Raw genomic sequence first — 18,503 nt, forward strand, 5'->3', positions numbered from 1 at the left:
TCCTCAGTAGCTGTGGCTCTGGGGCTTTCCACACACAATCTGTCTATTATTGCAAGGCACAGCCCAGGGCACCGAACGGCCTGGAGAGGAGACCAGAGCTACACTGGAGAGCGTGGAATATGACAGACGATCTTCAGTGCTGCCTACGCACTCACCAGGGGACATTAGAAGAAGTTCACTCCAGTGAACAGATTGCAGAGTCATGTAAATACAGTTACAGAGGGATGCCCATGAGTGTGTGTTTGTCTCTGTTTTTAGTTCTAACATTGGGATCAACAGCAAGCCTACGTTTTTGACAGACGTTTTAATATGCGTGGGGGTGAACTATGTTTGATTTTTGGGTATTATAAAACATGATGGAGACGCTCCAAATACCCTTTACTGAGTTCATTATACTCCTTTTATTTTAAGTGTATTTTGGGGCTTAAAAAATCATGTTATTCAATTTAAAAATGTGTTGATTTTTATTTTTATTTTTTTAACCAGTAAAGAAGTGGTTTTGAAACACAGTTGTTTTTGTCTTTGCCTCTTTGTATATATATATATATATATATATATATATATATATATATATATATATATATATATATATATATATATATATATATTAGTTCATTATAGTTTATTTAAACCCATAAAAATGCAGATCCTGTTGAATTTTTTTTAAATAGTTTAATCATTAGCCCTTATCAGATATGATATATATATATATATATATATATATATATATATACACACACACACACACACACACACACACGCGCGCACACACACACACACACACACACACACACACACACACACAGACTTGGCTCACCTAGGCTGCATTTCTTTATAAAAATACAGTAAAAACTGTAATATTGTGAAAGTGTATTACAATTGTAATCCTCTCTTGTATGTGTTTTTGAACATATTTGTATAATATTTATAGTGTCACATGATCCTTCAGAAATCATTTTAATATGCTGATTGGCGAAGAGCATTTATTATCAATGTTGAAAACAGATAATACTTCCTATTTTTTTTGTGGAAACTGACTTTTTTCAGGATGTTTTTTTTTTTTTTCGTCCACAAAACCTCTAAATTCGTTGATAAACTTCTGGTGCCATGTTTAATATGAAACATGGTTTGTTTATATGTCATATCTTTTTAACACTCATGTGGTCCACAGCGTCAGACCCTTATATTGTTCTGGATCTGATGTGCAGTGACTGATGGGTATTATCTACTTCATTTTTCAGCGATTTATCAATGTTATTTGTGCGTCAGACAAAACATAGTCAACTAATGTAACCGTTACGTGTATTTAAGAATTTTCCTAATTGTTTGTATTCACCATAGTTATATGCATAGCAAGTTATTATTAGGTTGGGACTTATCTGAAGCATATGTGAAGCATATGTATCATCAGATTCTCACTGACCATGAACGGGTTTTTCACAATTTCTGTCATTTAATTTAGCCATTTATTATGATGCCAAACCGGTTGTGGCGTGTTTCAGATTAATACTACACTTCCTTTCACGCCTTAGTTTGTTAATGCATGCACTTCCACAGATTACTACGCACAACAGCGAAACACATTCATCCAGAGGAAAAACAAAGCCCTGTTTGACAACTTCTTTGATGGCCTCACGGTTAAACTGGCAGCTGGGGAAAGCAGGCAAGGCGGGACATTATTAGTCAGCGAGGCCATTGTCCAGGCATGTGCTGCAGAGACACTTCAGGTCGAGAGCTAAAACACTGCTTCTAATTAGCATTCAAAATCCTGCAGCCGCCTCGGGCCTCGGCAAACTAATTAAGAGAGATTCTCACCGATATGTCTTTCAAAGCCATCATATCATTCTTTTTATTTGGACAATGCTTACCTAATGGCATAATGAGACTTGTGCAGAACACATTTCTTTTTTACCCATCACAATGCAGATGATTATTTTCAAGCGTTGGCAGCCGCTCTAGTTATGCAGGCAGGATATGGAGAAAATTGTAGTAATAACAGCATTGCCCAGAGAAAAACAAATTAAAACACATCCATCAAGTTTTCCGTTTAGCCGGGATTCATTCCAAGGAACAGCAGCCTGCCGTGCTTTCTGTGTGGCCTTAAAAACCTTTACAAGTGAATGGATCCAGATTTGCTTTTCAAATACTTATGAAATGTTCAACAGTGCAGCTGTAAATCATACTTCATCTATGGTTAATGTCTATTAAAGCAGCGTCATGCTTTTACTTATAATACTGAACGGGAGTCCTCCATTTAGCACGAGGTAAATATGTCTCTTAAAAGTATAATGTCCAGGCCAAAATCCATTCTGGCGTCAGCATTGATTTAGTGAAGAGCAATCCACTGGGTCTCTGTTGCCGATGACTTCTGCAATAAAAGTGCTATGGAAAAACACGCCAAAGTGTGCAAAACATCCATGGCGTGACACCCACATGTACAAATCCATTCACTGCGTCTGTGAGCACGCCAGGAGGTGTCACTTTGATAAATGGTGGAAGCACAGAAGAAAAGAAATAAATGAGTTTTAAAGTACTCTTCACTTTCTTGTCCATGGGTTCTTCTCTTTTGGAGCCGGTCCTGCATCTGGGCTGAGAAATCTGGGGGATACAACAGTCATACTGAATTAGTTTAAAGACTTGTGAGGTTCATCCAGTCAAATCATTTTTTCTATTAATATTACTATTATTATTATTTTCCCATGCACAAATGGAAATGGCATAAAAAATCTCACAACCCTAATTGTGTTTTTGTAATGCATAAATGCAAATTACTGTTATTAGCAGATAAAATATGATATCTGATCTGATTTCCACGTTTCATTCAGCATGAATTCTTTTATTGAAAAAAAAAAAAATCCTTAAAGAATGTGTTTAAAATGTCTGTTGGATTTTCAAATAAAATCTGTAACCTAAAGGATTCTAATGGGATCAAATAAGAATTTTAAAACATTCTATTTAATAACATGAAAAATCCAACAGGATTGGGAACCCTTTTGAATTGATTAATGATGTTTCATATGTGTATTTTTCCTAAATTGATATAATTCTCCTATTGAGAGCAATGCACATTAAAATATCCCACCTTTGTTTTGGGATTTTGGGAACATTAGGAATTGAATTTTAAGCAAATTCCCAATATGATCTATTAGAATTGACTCCAAATTATCATCGAAATTCCAAGTGGGAAGGGTTTTTATTTATTTATTATTATGTTTATTTTTTGACTCTGGCAGATATTTCATACACAAGCCTCTCAAAAGGAATATTTAGTCCTGATTTTCCGTGTGTCAGAGCTCAATCCCGTAAATCAACAGCAGATGTTATTCAGGATAACTGAGAACGCTTCTCCATGCTAGGAACACACAAGCAGCTCTTCCGGCGTAAACGTCGTCTTTACCCTCTCAGAGCTCGACGTCTCCCTCGCCGCAGCTGCCCAGATGTGACAGATGTCTGTTCCTGCCGGTCTGAACGGCGACGCGGTTTTTGAAGCGCACGAGCGCGAGCGCGATCTCCGCGTTCCACGCCGTTCCCTCCTGCTGGCACCTGAAGTCAATCTCCTTCCCGCCGTTCATCACGATGGTGAAGTACACCAGACCCCGTTTATACTCCACGCAGTCCAGCGTGGTCATCTGCTCGAAGCGCATCTCTTTACCGCTCTCTCCTTTACAGTCGTACAGCCGGAGCCCGTCCTCCGTCAGGACGCAGCGCTTCTTCTTCCACAGCTGCAGAACTCCATTACTCCTCTTCTCCAGATAGCCGTCCTTCATGACTTTACACTGGTTCATTCTGAATAAAGGTCGGAGTGAAACAAAAGCGAGAATCGGCGAAGCGTTCACTGCTTTTTCCGCGCAGCGTTAACGACCGAACATTGCACGCAAACGCGCGTAACCGCCGTGCGCCCGCTACATACAGCACAGAACGACCTCATTTATCTCCATTCGCTCAAGTTTAGAGGTTTCTGCTGGAAATAATTCCTCTGAAGAGTCTTGGTTCGCTGCATTGCCGCCAGACTCCTCTGTGGCTAAAGATCAGTTTCCTGTTTTAAACACTGTTACAGTCTACTTGAAGTCCCGTAATCTGGGCATGTTGGTGCTTGTTCCTCTTGAAAGCGACTCTTCTCGTGTTTCTGAAGGCTCTCCCCACCCGCTCGTGACGTCATGGGGATTACTGCTGGACGTCCGTTCATGTCATGACACCTTCACCTCAGACGGCTTTTTGGGTGAAGGGCCTTTCTTTTATTCTGTTGAATCTCTTTGACGGGATACTTAACGTCTGACTGCTCTTATTAATCCCGCAGTCATTTTTTTTTTTTTTTTTTTTTTTTTTTTTTTTTTTAAGAATTCCTGTTAATTTAGAACCAAAGGATCCTAATATGATTTTTTTATTTATTATAATTTTTCATAAGACCCCGATACAACACAAAATTAAAACTAGATCTTCTATTTTGATGATACAAGTTATGATAGTCTCTGAAGGACAAGGAAAATATTCTAATCTTTAAAAAAAAAAAAAAAAAAATTCCTAAAGCTCTACTATAGTTTCAAAACATTTAAAAAATATGGGTTCTGACAGAAGAATATCCCATAGAAAATTGTAGAAAAAAAAGTAAACAGTAGGTGAGGGTAAATGCAGAGGTGAATCATTCTTGTTCAAAGTTTACTCTTGTTCAAGCCTTTTTCTGTTTAATAACTGAGGCCAAAAACTCCCATTAACTTTCAGTGCACTACAAAAAAAAAAAAAAAAAAAAAAAAAAACCTCACCATATATTTGATTGGACACTGTCTTACATTTTCCCCATTGATATTTACATTACATTTACATTTTATTTTTCACCAGTGTGATATTTATGGCTTGTTTTTTTTTTTTTTTTTTTGCTGTTATTGTTGTTTAGTATTTTTGTTTTCCTGCTCTGTACCATGTGATACCTCACTTAAACAAAAAGTCCCTTACCAAATAATTAAAATATTTGGCCTATGCTCAAGTAGATAGAGTCCTTATGTAGCTCTACACCTTTTCAGCGCTGCTCTCCTTCCTCTTGTATTTCAACAGTGTGAATGTAAGGTTGTACACATTCATGAATGAACTGCTCTTTTTAAAAACGTCCGGTCTACTGTTTTGACATCTGCCTGGAACATTACAATGATCGTTATAACTTTAGTTTCCACTATGTAAAGTAAATCCACTTCCAAATCCACTGACCAAATATGATCAAATCATGAATTTACTGAAAAAACCCCTGAAGAGTCTTGTTACTCAGTTCAAAACACTGGTGGACTGAAAGATCTTAATGTCGTGTCTCTTCAGAGCAGGAACCGAAACTCGTCCGATAGTGCTGTGTTACAACTACAATGGAATGATGAACATCTTCGAAAGTCACTGTTGGTCGTGGGAAATATTTGCTCTTATTCATTGCTGAGACATTGTTTTATTTTTGCATTCTCTGTCCACTAGAGGACAATCTTTACTTCTTAGCATGTGAAACCTAATTGGAAGGTTGTTTCACACATTAAATAAAAACATTTAGGTCATCTGCTCTTATTGGAGCCAATGTCTGACACAATCACTGGAAAACACAAATATTCACCTTGTGTTATTAAAGATCATTCACATTTGCTACAAATAGAATGCACGGCTACAGTAAGATTGTAACATTATGAATGAAACCTATATTAATGGCTGTATCATTTCAAACTATTAGCCTGTGTTTCTTTCACAGATGGAATGTGTGTAGGTGGTTCATGTTAATGCTAGATTTGGCAGCGGCTCTTTTCCTTCCCTCAGTTCAACAGCCATTATGCAGACAGCTTGTAACATGAACAGCGTCACTCCCACACAACACTGTGGATTTAGCTTGTAATGTTTGACAGATTGATCATATTCCAGTCATTAATTTCACTTTTCTGTTTCAGGTGAAAAGTTTAACCAAGCCGGTGTGCTGCAGTGGGGCATAACTGTATCAGAAGCACTTTTTTCCTTTTTAAAAAAATACTCAAATCTGTTTGGAATAGCTCACCCAAAAATGAAAATTTGCTGAAAATGTACTCATCCTCAGGTCATCCAAGATGTAGATGAGTTTGTTTCTTCATGGGAAAAGATTTGGAGAAATCACATCACTTGCTCACCTCTGCAGTGAATGGGTGCCGTCAGAATGAGAGTTTTAATGGTTCAAAGGTAAAACACTTTAATGACGTACTTGTTTACTACAAACACACAGCTGTTTTTTGTGATGTTTTTATCAGCTGTTTGGACTCTCATTCTGACGGCACCCATTCACTGCAGATCCACTGGTGAGCAAGCGACGCAATGCTACGTTTCTCTACATTTCTGTTGCCATGAAGAAATAGAATGGATGTCTTCAGGGTGAGTACAATTTCAGTATATATATATATATATATATATAATTTTTATTTTAATATATTTATTTGCTAATAATAGTATATAAACTCCATTTTGGCTGACAAATTTAATAAGTATAACTATTCAAATGTGCATTATATCTAGAAATCCAGCAGTAGTCAGGGTGATGTTCTGTTCACAGTCAGCAGAGCTCGATGTTCTTAACCAGTGAAATGTTTATGACTTTTTAAAGGATTATCGGGTGCTTCCCAGGAGGAAGTGACCTGACTGTAAGTGTCAGATAGTTCAGCTTTCAGTCACAATGTAACTCAATAAGAGAGTGACTCATAGGACATTTCTAAAATTGTAAAATGATTAGGTTATGAATTTAGCACGTCATTGAGATCATGCGAACGGAATGTGCTTATGTGCTATTCACGTTACAGATAACCATTCACATGAAACAAATGCAGAGAACATTGATGCGTAGACAACGAGAGTTTATAGGAATAATTCATATGGCCAGTTGATTGTTTGGTCAAGTTAATACAGAAAATGTAAATAAAAAAACAATGTCTGATAAATGGTAAGTTTAAATGGTGTACTGTATATGAAACAATAGGTTATATGTCATTTAGATATGTGATTCAATATACACTATGGTTCAAAAGTTTGAGGTCAGGAAGATATTTTTAATAAGAAATGAATACATCTATTTAGCGAAGATGCATTCAGTTGATCTAAAGACATTTATAATGTTACAAAAAAAACTTCTTTTGAAATGTACATTTCTATTTATTAAAGACACATCTTCCACAAAATAAAAGCAGCACAACTATTTTAAACACTGATAAAAATAAATATTTCTTAGCATATTAGAATTATTTCTAAAGGATCATGTGACACTGAAGACTGGAATAATGATGCGGAAAATTCAATAACTATTCACATAGAATACAATATTTCAATTTGTAAAAAAATATTACACAGTACTAAAGTTTTTACTGTATTTTTGATCAAACAAATGCAGCCTTGGTGAGCAGGAGAGGCTTCTTTAAAAATATTTTAAAAAGCGTAGACCCCAAACTTTTTAATGGTAGTGTACATCATACAATGAAGAAAAAAAGTAAAAAAAACAAGTGAAAATCTGTTAATTTTTTTTAGTTTTTTCAATGTGTTATACCATATTCCCTCTACTATAAATAATATAGATTGAAACTATCTCTGCTTACTTGCGAGGCACATTAATGTTACACAAAATATATCTTAAAAACATTTACATTCACCAGCTATTCAGTTTAATGGACACAAATAAAAAAAGACACCAAAACTGCTTTTTTTTGTACATTTACTTCCATAACATCTTCTTAAAGTACGTGCAGAATGCATATGTGGGATATTTTTCCAATGATAGTGAAATAAATGTAATGCATCTTAAGCCAGGGAGCATTTGTGACTCATTCATGCTCTGAACAGAGCTGAAGATTACAGTGATTGAAGCGCAAACAATCATGTGGCAAACTAGTAAACTCATGCAGATCCATTAGAGAACAGACAGTACATCTAAACAGAAGAATACATACAGCACAGCTCACGTTCCACTTAATCTGACCAAACTCAAGTGATCATCCTCTCTGAGCAGATTAAGACTAGTCCTGTGTTCTGTTTACATACTTGACATTCTTTCAAGTGTTAAGGAGAGATGTTTCTGGGTTTAAGACGAAGACATGATGTGGAACGTGTTGAAATGTGGAATGTGTCTGGTTGGAGATTTAGACAGAATCATCTGGACTCTGCTTTCCGTTTTGAAGACACTAACATGCACTCACTCATGCACATGTACATGAGCATGCTTACGACTGGTGTCACGCTGATCTATTGAGTGTGTGACAGCGCTCCAGCACCTTGACCGTACCCAAAGCCCTTTGGTCCAAAGTTTTTGGCATAGCAACCTGTGTAGAGCACAAAATGAAGTAAATATGGCACCATGACAATGCTTTTTACAAATTATGAAGAAAATGTGACTGGTGTTGTTGCAAATCTCGCCACGGTCATGTTAAGTGCTATCCAGGGTGTTGCTGATTTGCTGATTTGTTACTGATTTTCAAAGAGAAATTGAGTATAACGCATAAAAGTGACTGCCAAATATGTATTTTATGTATGGGAGGGGAATATGCTGTGTTTTGATATTTGGATAGGGTTGTTGGGCTTTTTGGGGGCTATTTTTGATTATTACTTTGATATTACTTTAGGATTTAGTGGTTCTAACATGCTACCAATAGAAGGTGACAAATTGCAAGTAGAGAACAATTTCAGACAATTTCAGTTTCCATTAAAACCAATACAACAATACCAATTATAACCATTAAAACCATTAAAAGATGTAACTATATGTGATGAAAATGACAGAGTTTTTAGTTCATTATGTGGTTCTGGGTGTTTTCTAGGTGGTTGCATGGCATGAATCACTAAAAAGAGACCGGATAGCATTGGATACTCTGCCTTTGCAGTAGATTTCACCATCCTTGTCAGCTAAAGTTGTAGATTCCAGCCCCTTGCCGCAATTTGCACATCGGAAACAAGCCTTGTGCCATGCCTGCAGAGAAGAAGACCACATTCACTCAATGAAGACCACGTCCAGAGCATGCAGAATCACAAATAGTGGCTTAGTTCATTTTGGTGCGTCACGACAGCATTTCCTCCTGTCGTTTCTGCTTTTGGCTTACATTTCCTGCCCCTATGACTTTCTCAGCTGCGTAGACGGCCTTGCTACACCGAGGGCATTTATCAGAGCCGCCGAACTTTTGAGCAAACTTGGATGCGTTGGGGTTATTGGTTGGCCGGTGTTCCTGAGGCCTGCAATCCGGAGAAGCAGACGTTATGCCAACAGTCAGAAGTCTAATTTTGTGGGACTAGATGCTAAAAGAATAAATATGAAGTAATATTTAAGGATCAAAATGCAAATGAAGTGTATTCTCACTCCACAGGTTTAATTCCCAGCGACTCTCCTTTATCCATGCTCAGAGTTCCTGCGCCAGCGCCGTAGCCGTAGCCTTTGGGCCCGTATTTTTTGCCGTAGCAGGCCTTGCAGTAGACCTCATTCTCATGGACGGCTACAGTAGTGCTGTCTAGACATTTCCTGCACACCACTGAAAGGACAAGGATGAGTCCATATAACAAAATTCATAGATGAAAGTCTTCTGCAGTGACCTTCAGCTTCAAACTTTCAAAAACATAACAATGACAGTAATCTGGTTACCGAAGCAAACCTGTTGCTTTAGCAAATATAGATATCTGAAAGGATATGAAAGTCGTGACATTTGCCAAGTATGGAAACCAATACTCAGAATTGGTGCTCTGCATTTATCCCATCCAAGCACACACAACTTGGTCAAGGAACTTCAGTCATGAGTATTGAGGTGGAAGACAGCACTGTTCATTCACTCCCTCTCACCTACATCTCCTTCCAGCACCGGGACTCGAACCTGCAACCTTCTGCTAACTAGTCCGGCTCTCTAAAAATGTGCTATATGTGCTAGTTTTGTGCAGTCTGTGATCATAAAGTCTTGTTTGTCTAGAGGAACACATCAGCAGGGTTCTGTGTTTAATTGAATAATTATAGGGACTCTGAATTTTAATTTTGCAGACAGTTTGTCTTGAATGCAAAGCCCTTTCAGGGCCCAAACCAGGGTAATAATATTTTTCCTAAGTGAATTATAGAAACCACCAGAAGAGAGCACCAGAGAACAATCCTGACATCTGTTGAAAAAATGTTACCACCTGAACTATGACTGTGACCCAGTTCATAACATTATCCATAATAGAATTAGTTTCTCCTAAATAATAGCAGATGCCCTACTTATTAAATGTAAGAAAACAATTAAGCAAAATGATGAACTGGTATCAAGATGCCAATTTTTTAAGTTTATTTTCACACCCAAAAGTATATACCTTTTCATAAGCAACAAACGTTTTAATGTGTAATATATTAATATTATATTATAATAACCATGAAACTATCACAATCTGACAGCTTGCTCTTTCAATACAGCTTTAAAAGCATTCTTGCACACATTTTGTGTTGTGCCTGCAGTTGTACAAAAGATGAATAATTATTAACAGACAAATGATATTTTAATCCGTATTCTGCCCTTGGTAAACTTTGTCAAACAAACTGAGCTACAGTACTGATACTGTGGACTCTTGACCCGTGTCATGGCACTGGACACAGGGAAATGAACAGGACTTACTGCACAGGAAGCAGGATCTGTGGAAGCTCCGCCCTTCACACTGCACTTCTTCTGCAAAGTAGACTGTTTTCTGGCAGCAGCCACATTTGTTTCCACCCCCAAGAGGCATCCTGTAACACACACACACACACACACACACAGACCTGACCTGAAATCACCTACTTTTGGTGGGAATCTTAATGGTACACACAATATTTCATTCAAATCCAGACAATGTGTGTAAAGTTTAAGTGTAGGAGCAGGTGTAGGATAAGAGTGTCACAAACAATTAAAGTCAATCAGAAGTTCTGTAAATACTATATTTGTATGTAATCATACCGTAGTTGGTCCTTAGCAAAGAAAAACACAATAACTTTACATAAACGTGATGACATACCACAAGAGAAAATGCAATGCCAAAAAAAGGCATTGAGATTATTAAAACATGCACGTCTGAAATCTGAAATGCGGCGATTTTGATGTAAAAGCGCATTTGGACTTTCAAAAGCACATACTTGTTGTGATTCCAGAGAACAAATTGAACTTCACTGCTTGCCAAGTTTATGTTTTCTTTTCTAAATATGCCTCTCGCTTCACTAGACTAACATTGCAATGGTTCTCCAGTCAACCGGAATTAATTTAATCCGACCTTAAAAGCATGATGAGAATGTTACAATTCAGAACCCACAACTGCAAAACAAAACAAAAAACATAACATAACATAACATAACATAACATAACATAACATATATAACATATAACAAAACATATATAACATAACATATAACATATAACATAACATAACATATAACAAAACATATATAACATAACATAACATATAACATAACATAACATAACATATAACATATAACATAACATAACATAACATAACATAACATAACATAATATAACATATAACATAACATATATAACATATAACAAAACATATATAACATAACATATAACATATAACATAACATAACATATAACAAAACATATATAACATAACATAACATAACATATAACATAACATAACATAACATAACATAACATAACATAACATAACATATAACATATAACATATAACATATAACATAACATAACATAACATAACATATAACATATAACATAACATAACATAATATAACATAATATAACATATAACATATAACATAAAATAACATAACATAACATAACATATATAACATATAACAAAACATATATAACATAACATATAACATATAACATAACATAACATATAACAAAACATATATAACATAACATAACATATAACATAACATAACATAACATAACATAACATAACATAGCATATAACATATAACATATAACATAACATAACATAACATAACATAACATAACATAACATAACATAATATAACATAATATAACATATAACATATAACATATAACATAACATATAACATAACATATAACATAGCATAACATAGCATAACATAGCATAACATAGCATAACATAGCATAACATAACATAACATAACATATAACATAACATAATATAACATAACAAAAAAACACAAAACAAGGATCAGTTGCTTTGTTTTTTGTTTTGTCCAGATGTGCATTGAGTCTGAAGCTGTGTCTAAAACCACTCCCTCATAAAATTATGAACACTTTTTAATATGTTTAACTTTTTTGCCAGTATTTTAATAATATCTAATGATTATATTAAGCATTACAAAGCAAATTACTAACATTGATCGATTAAACCACAAAGCTGGCCTAGAGGTGTGTAAAATATTTTTGTTTTATTGTAGAGTTTTATTATTATTAATATTATTTTCAAAAATAAAATGCATATAAGATAAAAGTACAAATTAGATGATTCTGTTCCAGCTCTATGACCTGAAACATAGGCCTACATCAGCATTTCAATTTGCTCACTCTGATTTCTGATATACAATTACATTTATTCATTTAGGGCTATATGTTGGGCTATATTCAGGCTATACAAGTGTTTTTTTTTTTTTTGTTTTTTTTTTACCAGTATGTGTTTCCTGGGAATTGAACCCATTACTGCTAACACAATGCTCTACCACTGAGCCACAGGAACAATGATATACTATAGTGCACTTAACTGCCATACACTATGTAGGGATTAGTGAATGAGTGAGTGATTTTGGACACAGCTTGAGACGCAAAACAAAACAGGATTCAGTTTTGTTTTGCGCAGAATCTGTCTTGAGACTGAGAAACACATAAACAAAACAAAACAAACAAAAAAAAAAACAAATCAAGTTTTTTTTGACTCAGTGTGGGTTCTGGGTTGTACATTTTAATTTACACCTACCCTTTTGACTGTGAATCTGGCTGTCTGATCGGCTGTAATAGCTGGGAAAGGTCTCATTTGTTTTGTCCATAAAAGGGATGGGTGGTTGGAATCGAGACATTCCTGCATAGTTCTGCTGTCTCCAGTCTAAACACTAATTCCGGCCCTGACTCCAAACATGCTGGGTTGTCAAGCTTGTGAGGAAATGTCATGACTCGGCATACATCACATGTTGATAACGTTCTGCACTATTACACAAGTTATGCTCTGTTATGGCCATTTCTCTTCCATCGCAAGCACATGCTTTTCTGATGTTGCCACAGAAGGTCATGAAAAGGTAGACAGCCAGAGTCAAGGAAGTTAGACAGCACTGCTAAACTGTTTTAGGAAGTGGTCTCAGCAGAATCTGATTCAATCTACTTCACATTTCCCATGATGTCAGAATTCATGGGTACAAATCCACCATGCTGCATTAGTCTCATTTCCACGTGGACTAAGTAAAACTATACTGTATGTCTTAAAGTTTGCAAAATTAATCAAAGCCAGGAAACAAAATACAGTCTAAACACACTTTCTTCCACTAACAATAAGAAAAAATTGCAATATTTTACAAAAGCTCAACTACACAAAAATAAAGGCTCTTTATTGGCATCAATGGCTCCTTTAACATCCATGGAACTTTTACAGTTCCACAAAAGGTGTTTATAGTGTAAATGGTCTTTAAATCATTAAAATGTCCCTTTAAAACTATTTTAAAGCTTTTATTTTTATTTGAAAGGTTCTCTGGAGAACCCAATATAGTTCACTTATGATGTCACTATGAAAATCACCTTTATGGGATTTATTGTTAACTGTGGAGTAAGACTAAGATTTGACATCCAAGATCTACTAATTGTAACACATTTAAGAATCTAAATCGAGTTATATGAGAAATGTTGTTTAGGAAAGACATTTTGCGGCAGATTATTGTTTCCTCAGACGTAGTGATAAATGACACTCAGTTAAAAATCTTGGTCAAAACGTTCTATAGACTGAATGATTTTTGGACAGAATGAGTTCACTTATTCCACTACACAGCAAGACTAGACAAGTCACATTCCTGGTTCTAGATCAGAAAAGTTAGTGGAAGTTCGTAACTGAGAAAGGGAAGAACTGAACTTGTTGCTTCCTGATGAATGCCAAGAATTTAGCAAGTTAAACAAAATCAAAAAGTTGATGAGGTGGGAAGAATTTAAAGAATTTAAAGAATTCCAAAACCTCAGAAACAGTTTCAGACGTATGTGTTGCACACAAGCTTGCAGAGCCATTACACAGGAGATGTGTGAAGCGGAGGAGTTTCTTACCTGAAGTAATCTGCTGTACCAGGTGTTGGTAGGGACAGAAAATCAGCAGTCAAAGTCCAGAAGACTGTGGGAATGAGAGCAGATTCTCCTGTCCTAACACACGTAACGGTGGAGGGCTCTGTGTCAGACGTCAGCACAGGAGCTCTGGGGTGGGGCAGAGAGGGAAGTGAGTCAAACTGTGTTCTGTGGTGAGCTGTTAAAGCAACAGCACTTCCTCACGACCCTGCTGTGTGCTTGCTCTCTGACACTCACAGACATCCTGAACACGGCCTGCCTCACAGTGACACTCAAGAAACATCAAAAAAGATATCAAGAAGGTTCAAACAAGTATACACTGTGTGATAAGTCAAGTTTTACAGAGTTTCCTCTTTCATACCTCAAGAATTGACATTGTTGTTTTAATATTTTTTTTTCATACTATGGAAGTCAATGGGAACCAGCACCTGAAGGTGAACTATTCCTTTAATAATTAAGTGGAAACAGCAGTAACAAAGCTATTTCATAATTAAATAAGCTAAACAAACTAAAATATGAAATAAAATAGAATATTTACTATATTTCAGAAGTTTGGGGACAGTAATATTTTTCAAAGAAATAAATTCAAATCCTAAAAGAAATAATTCAAATTCAAATCACACAAACACAATGGCTATTATATATATATATATATATATATATATATATATATATATATATATATATATATATGTATATATATATATATATATATGTATATATATATATATATATATATATATATATATATATATATATATATATATAGGTTGTACTCAATAGTGAACTTGATTTTTGCTCAGAGACCTTGCTGACAATATAGAGTCCGTTATTTTATGGTTCATTTACATCAACAGATGGAGTCCAGCTGCTAAAAACCAATGAAGCGGCTCTGACCTTCATACAGTATTTTATATTGCTTGGGTGGGTCTGGAAATGCCATGAATATGTGGGCAATGTTCTACTCTTCCTCTTCAGGATAATTAAATATCACATCAGGCACTGCAAAGCACCTCTTCCTGTAGCTGGGTAATTACAGTGTTAGAATGACCTACTGTACTGTAGTGAGTGCTGCTTTTGAAGGAGCTATTAGCTCTAGTGAAAGCCGAGTACATTTTCAGATCATAACTGAAAGTTAATTTGATTGAAATTTTCTTAGCCACAACAAAAAGGAACTTCAGAACAGTCATATATTTAAAAAAAAACATCCTGCAAACAAGATTTTATTGGTGTTTTTGTTAATTGTGGAGTTCAAATCAGTGTTAGTACCAGTAAATCAAGAACTTATTGGTAAACATATTGATTATTTGCTCGATTTTAGCAAGAGACATACGTTTTTGCAAATGTTATCCACAAAAACATTTCCATAAATCACAGTTGGGTAAAACATAAATGGTGAAAGTTTGGCCCACAGGTTTTCATGTCATATACTGTAGTTCAGAAATGACAGCCAACTTCCACATCTGGCCCAGAGATGAATGCCGGTCATTTGCTCTCTCCTCATGGTGTATTTGAACAAGAGATATATAAATGGGTTATACAGCTGTAGAGAGTTCATTCATTTGCAAAATCTGATGACTATGAGCTGGAGATTGAATAAAAGTCACATTAGACATATATAACATTAATTATCCTTTACAAGTAAACTACTGTGTAGATGGAACGACAAAGTCTTGATTCTGCTCAGATTTGTTTATATATGACTCACTGTGCACAATCGTGTGGCATCAAATGAATGATTTTGAGAAAGGGACACAGAAGCTGTTTAGCGTTATGCCTCTGTATGTTACTAAAATGTCAACTGTAGATGTTTTTCGATAGTACATTTAAATGTAGCATAATATATTTTAAATATACTAATTGTACTAAATACAACTTCATCTTTACAAATGCTAAATTACAAGCATTTATATTCACATGGAGGAGAACACTGAATGCAATCTAGTGAAAACTAAACTGTCAGCACGTAGGTGGCTACTACTACTATTTCTCTTGCAGTTGTACCTGCACTCACTCACATCATCAACACATCCCTCCACACTGGTGTTTTTCCCTCATCATTCAGACAGGCTCATATAACTCAACTACTTAAGAAACCCACCCTCAACTCATCTCTTTTAGAGAACTACAGAACAGTTTCTCTTCTTCCTTTCATTGCAAAAACACTTGAACAAGCTGTTCAACCAAGTTTCTGTCTTTCTCACACAGAACAACCTCCCTGACAGCAACCTATCTGGCTTCAGAAGTGGACATTTAACTGAGACTGCCTTGCTCTCAGTTGTTGAAGCCCTAAGACTGGCAAGAGCGGAATCCAAATCTTCAGTACTTATCCTGCTTGATCTGTCCGCTGCTTTAGACACGGTTAATCACCAGATCCTCCTATCAACCCTGCTGGCAAAGGGCATCTCAGGAACCACACTTCAGTGGTTTGAGTCTTACCTATCAGATAGCTCCTTCAAAGTATCTTGGAGAGGTGAAGTGTCCAAGTCGCAAAATCTAGCTACTGGGGTGCCTCAGGGCTCAGTTCTTGGACCACTTCTCTTCTCTGTCTACATGGCATTATTAGGTTCTGTCATTCAGAAAAATTGCTTTTCATACCACAGCTATTCTGATGACACTCAACTCTACCTCATTCCATCCTGATGATCCGACGGTAGCTGCTCGCATCTCAGCTTGTCTTACAGACATTTCTTACTGTATGAAGGACCATCACCTTCAACTCAAACTTGCCAAGACAGAACTGCTTGCTGCTTCCAGCAAACCCATCGTTTCATCACAATTTCACCATCAAGTTAGGCACTTCAACCATAACTCCTTCAAAAACAGCCAGAAACAACTCCTTGTTCAAGCTCTTGTTCTGTCCAGGCTGACTATTGCAATGCCCTCTTTGCAGGTCTTCCAGCCAGTTCTATCAAACCTTTACAATTAATTCAGAACGCAGCACCAATATTAATTTTTAATGAGCCGAAAAGAATACACGTCACACCTCTGTTCATCAATTTGCAGTGGCTACCAATAGCTTATCACATAAAATTCAAGGCATTGATGTTTGCATACAAAACTACCTGGCTCTGCACCTCTTTACCTAAATTTGTTACTTCAGACTTATGTGCCCTCTAGAAGCTTGCGTTCTGCAAGTGAACGTCACTTGATTGTGCCATCCCAAAGAAGCACAAAGCCACTTTTACAGACTTTTAAATGAACTGTTCCCTCCTGGTGGAATGAACTCCCCAACTCAATCCGAGCAACTGGGTCCTTAGCCATCTTCAAGAATCGGCTTAAAACACATCTCTTCCATCTTTATTTGACCCTCTAACTTTAACACTCACTATTCTAATTACATTCTTAAAAAAAAAAGAAAGAAAAGAAAGAAAACAGTATAACTACCATTCTAATCTTTTTGTTTTCTATCCATTTTCTTTTCATTTATTATAAAATTATAAATAATACCTCTAACACTGTTTTTTTTTTTTGACTTGTTATAGCACTTATATATCATTGCTCTTTTGATGTTTTTGATTGCTTCCATTGTCCTCATTTGTTAGTCCATTTGGATAAAAGCATCTGCTAAATGACTAAATGTAAATATACTACTATCTAAACTCTATCGCCCCCTTGCCTTGAGGTTTTGTACTACCACAGCAGGTTTGCACAACAAAGTCATAGTTTTTTGCAATGTTTCTGTCATTCTGAACAAATAACTGAATCTAACAACCCTAAAAAAATAAAATAAATAAATAAACTAACTAGATTAAATACTAGCTTAACCATATACATTTGATATATAGGTCTTTAGTATGATATCCAATGTATATGGCTTTAAATAGTGACAGTATGTGTGTTGCAGAGATTTATTAGTCTGCAAGTTTACACCAAAGACATGATGTGTATTACCACAGCTGTGACCTGCTTTCCCCTGAAACTGGCAGCTCAAGTCTATTAATCCTGTGCATTCAAATTATTCTTAAAGGGATATTTCACCCAAAAATGAAGATTCTGTCATCATTTCTTCGCCCTTATGGTGTTTAGACCTACAGAAGTTTTTTCTTCTTCTGTTGAGAACAAAAGAAGATATTTTGAAGACCACACAGTTTCTGGTCTCAATTGATTTACATAATAGAACAAAATAAAATAAAGTAAAATAAATTAAGATAAAATAAAATAAAATAAAAACTATGGAAGTCAGTGGCTACCAGCAACTGTTTGGTTACCAACATTTTTCAAAAAAAAAAAAAAAAAAAAAAAAAAATTTTTATATATATTTTTTTTTTG

At 35.7% G+C, this 18,503-nt stretch overlaps 2 protein-coding genes across 2 annotated transcripts; both read right to left on the minus strand.

The window, feature by feature from the left end:
* Positions 1-1,820: 1,820 nt before the first annotated feature.
* Positions 1,821-4,126, minus strand: LOC127944167 (pleckstrin homology-like domain family A member 3). Its single transcript, XM_052539980.1, has 2 exons — positions 3,398-4,126; positions 1,821-2,598 (listed from the first exon to the last, which is right to left on the minus strand). The coding sequence occupies exon 1, from the start codon at positions 3,783-3,785 to the stop codon at positions 3,402-3,404; it is 384 nt and encodes a 127-aa protein (XP_052395940.1). The 5' UTR covers positions 3,786-4,126; the 3' UTR covers positions 1,821-2,598; positions 3,398-3,401.
* A 3,541-nt stretch (positions 4,127-7,667) lies between these two features.
* On the minus strand, positions 7,668-14,393 carry LOC127944881 (cysteine and glycine-rich protein 1). Its single transcript, XM_052541273.1, has 6 exons — positions 14,217-14,393; positions 10,587-10,696; positions 9,317-9,485; positions 9,063-9,192; positions 8,839-8,932; positions 7,668-8,288 (listed from the first exon to the last, which is right to left on the minus strand). Exons 2-6 carry the CDS (start codon positions 10,693-10,695, stop codon positions 8,212-8,214), a joined length of 579 nt encoding a protein of 192 aa, XP_052397233.1. The 5' UTR covers position 10,696; positions 14,217-14,393; the 3' UTR covers positions 7,668-8,211.
* Positions 14,394-18,503: the final 4,110 nt, after the last annotated feature.

The sequence above is a fragment of the Carassius gibelio genome, chromosome A23 (assembly GCF_023724105.1).
Source record: "Carassius gibelio isolate Cgi1373 ecotype wild population from Czech Republic chromosome A23, carGib1.2-hapl.c, whole genome shotgun sequence".
NCBI classification, from domain to species: domain Eukaryota; kingdom Metazoa; phylum Chordata; class Actinopteri; order Cypriniformes; family Cyprinidae; genus Carassius; species Carassius gibelio.

Coding starts and splice junctions, on each gene's coding strand:
- LOC127944167 (XM_052539980.1), bottom strand. CDS start 3,785: ATGAACCAGTGTAAAGTCATGAAGGACGGCTATCTGGAGAAGAGGAGT.
- LOC127944881 (XM_052541273.1), bottom strand. CDS start 10,695: ATGCCTCTTGGGGGTGGAAACAAATGTGGCTGCTGCCAGAAAACAGTC. Junction 9,486..10,586: donor CAGATCCTGCTTCCTGTGCA/GTAAGTCCTGTT, acceptor TTGTCCTTTCAG/TGGTGTGCAGGAAATGTCTA. Junction 8,933..9,062: donor AAGTCATAGGGGCAGGAAAT/GTAAGCCAAAAG, acceptor TCTTCTCTGCAG/GCATGGCACAAGGCTTGTTT.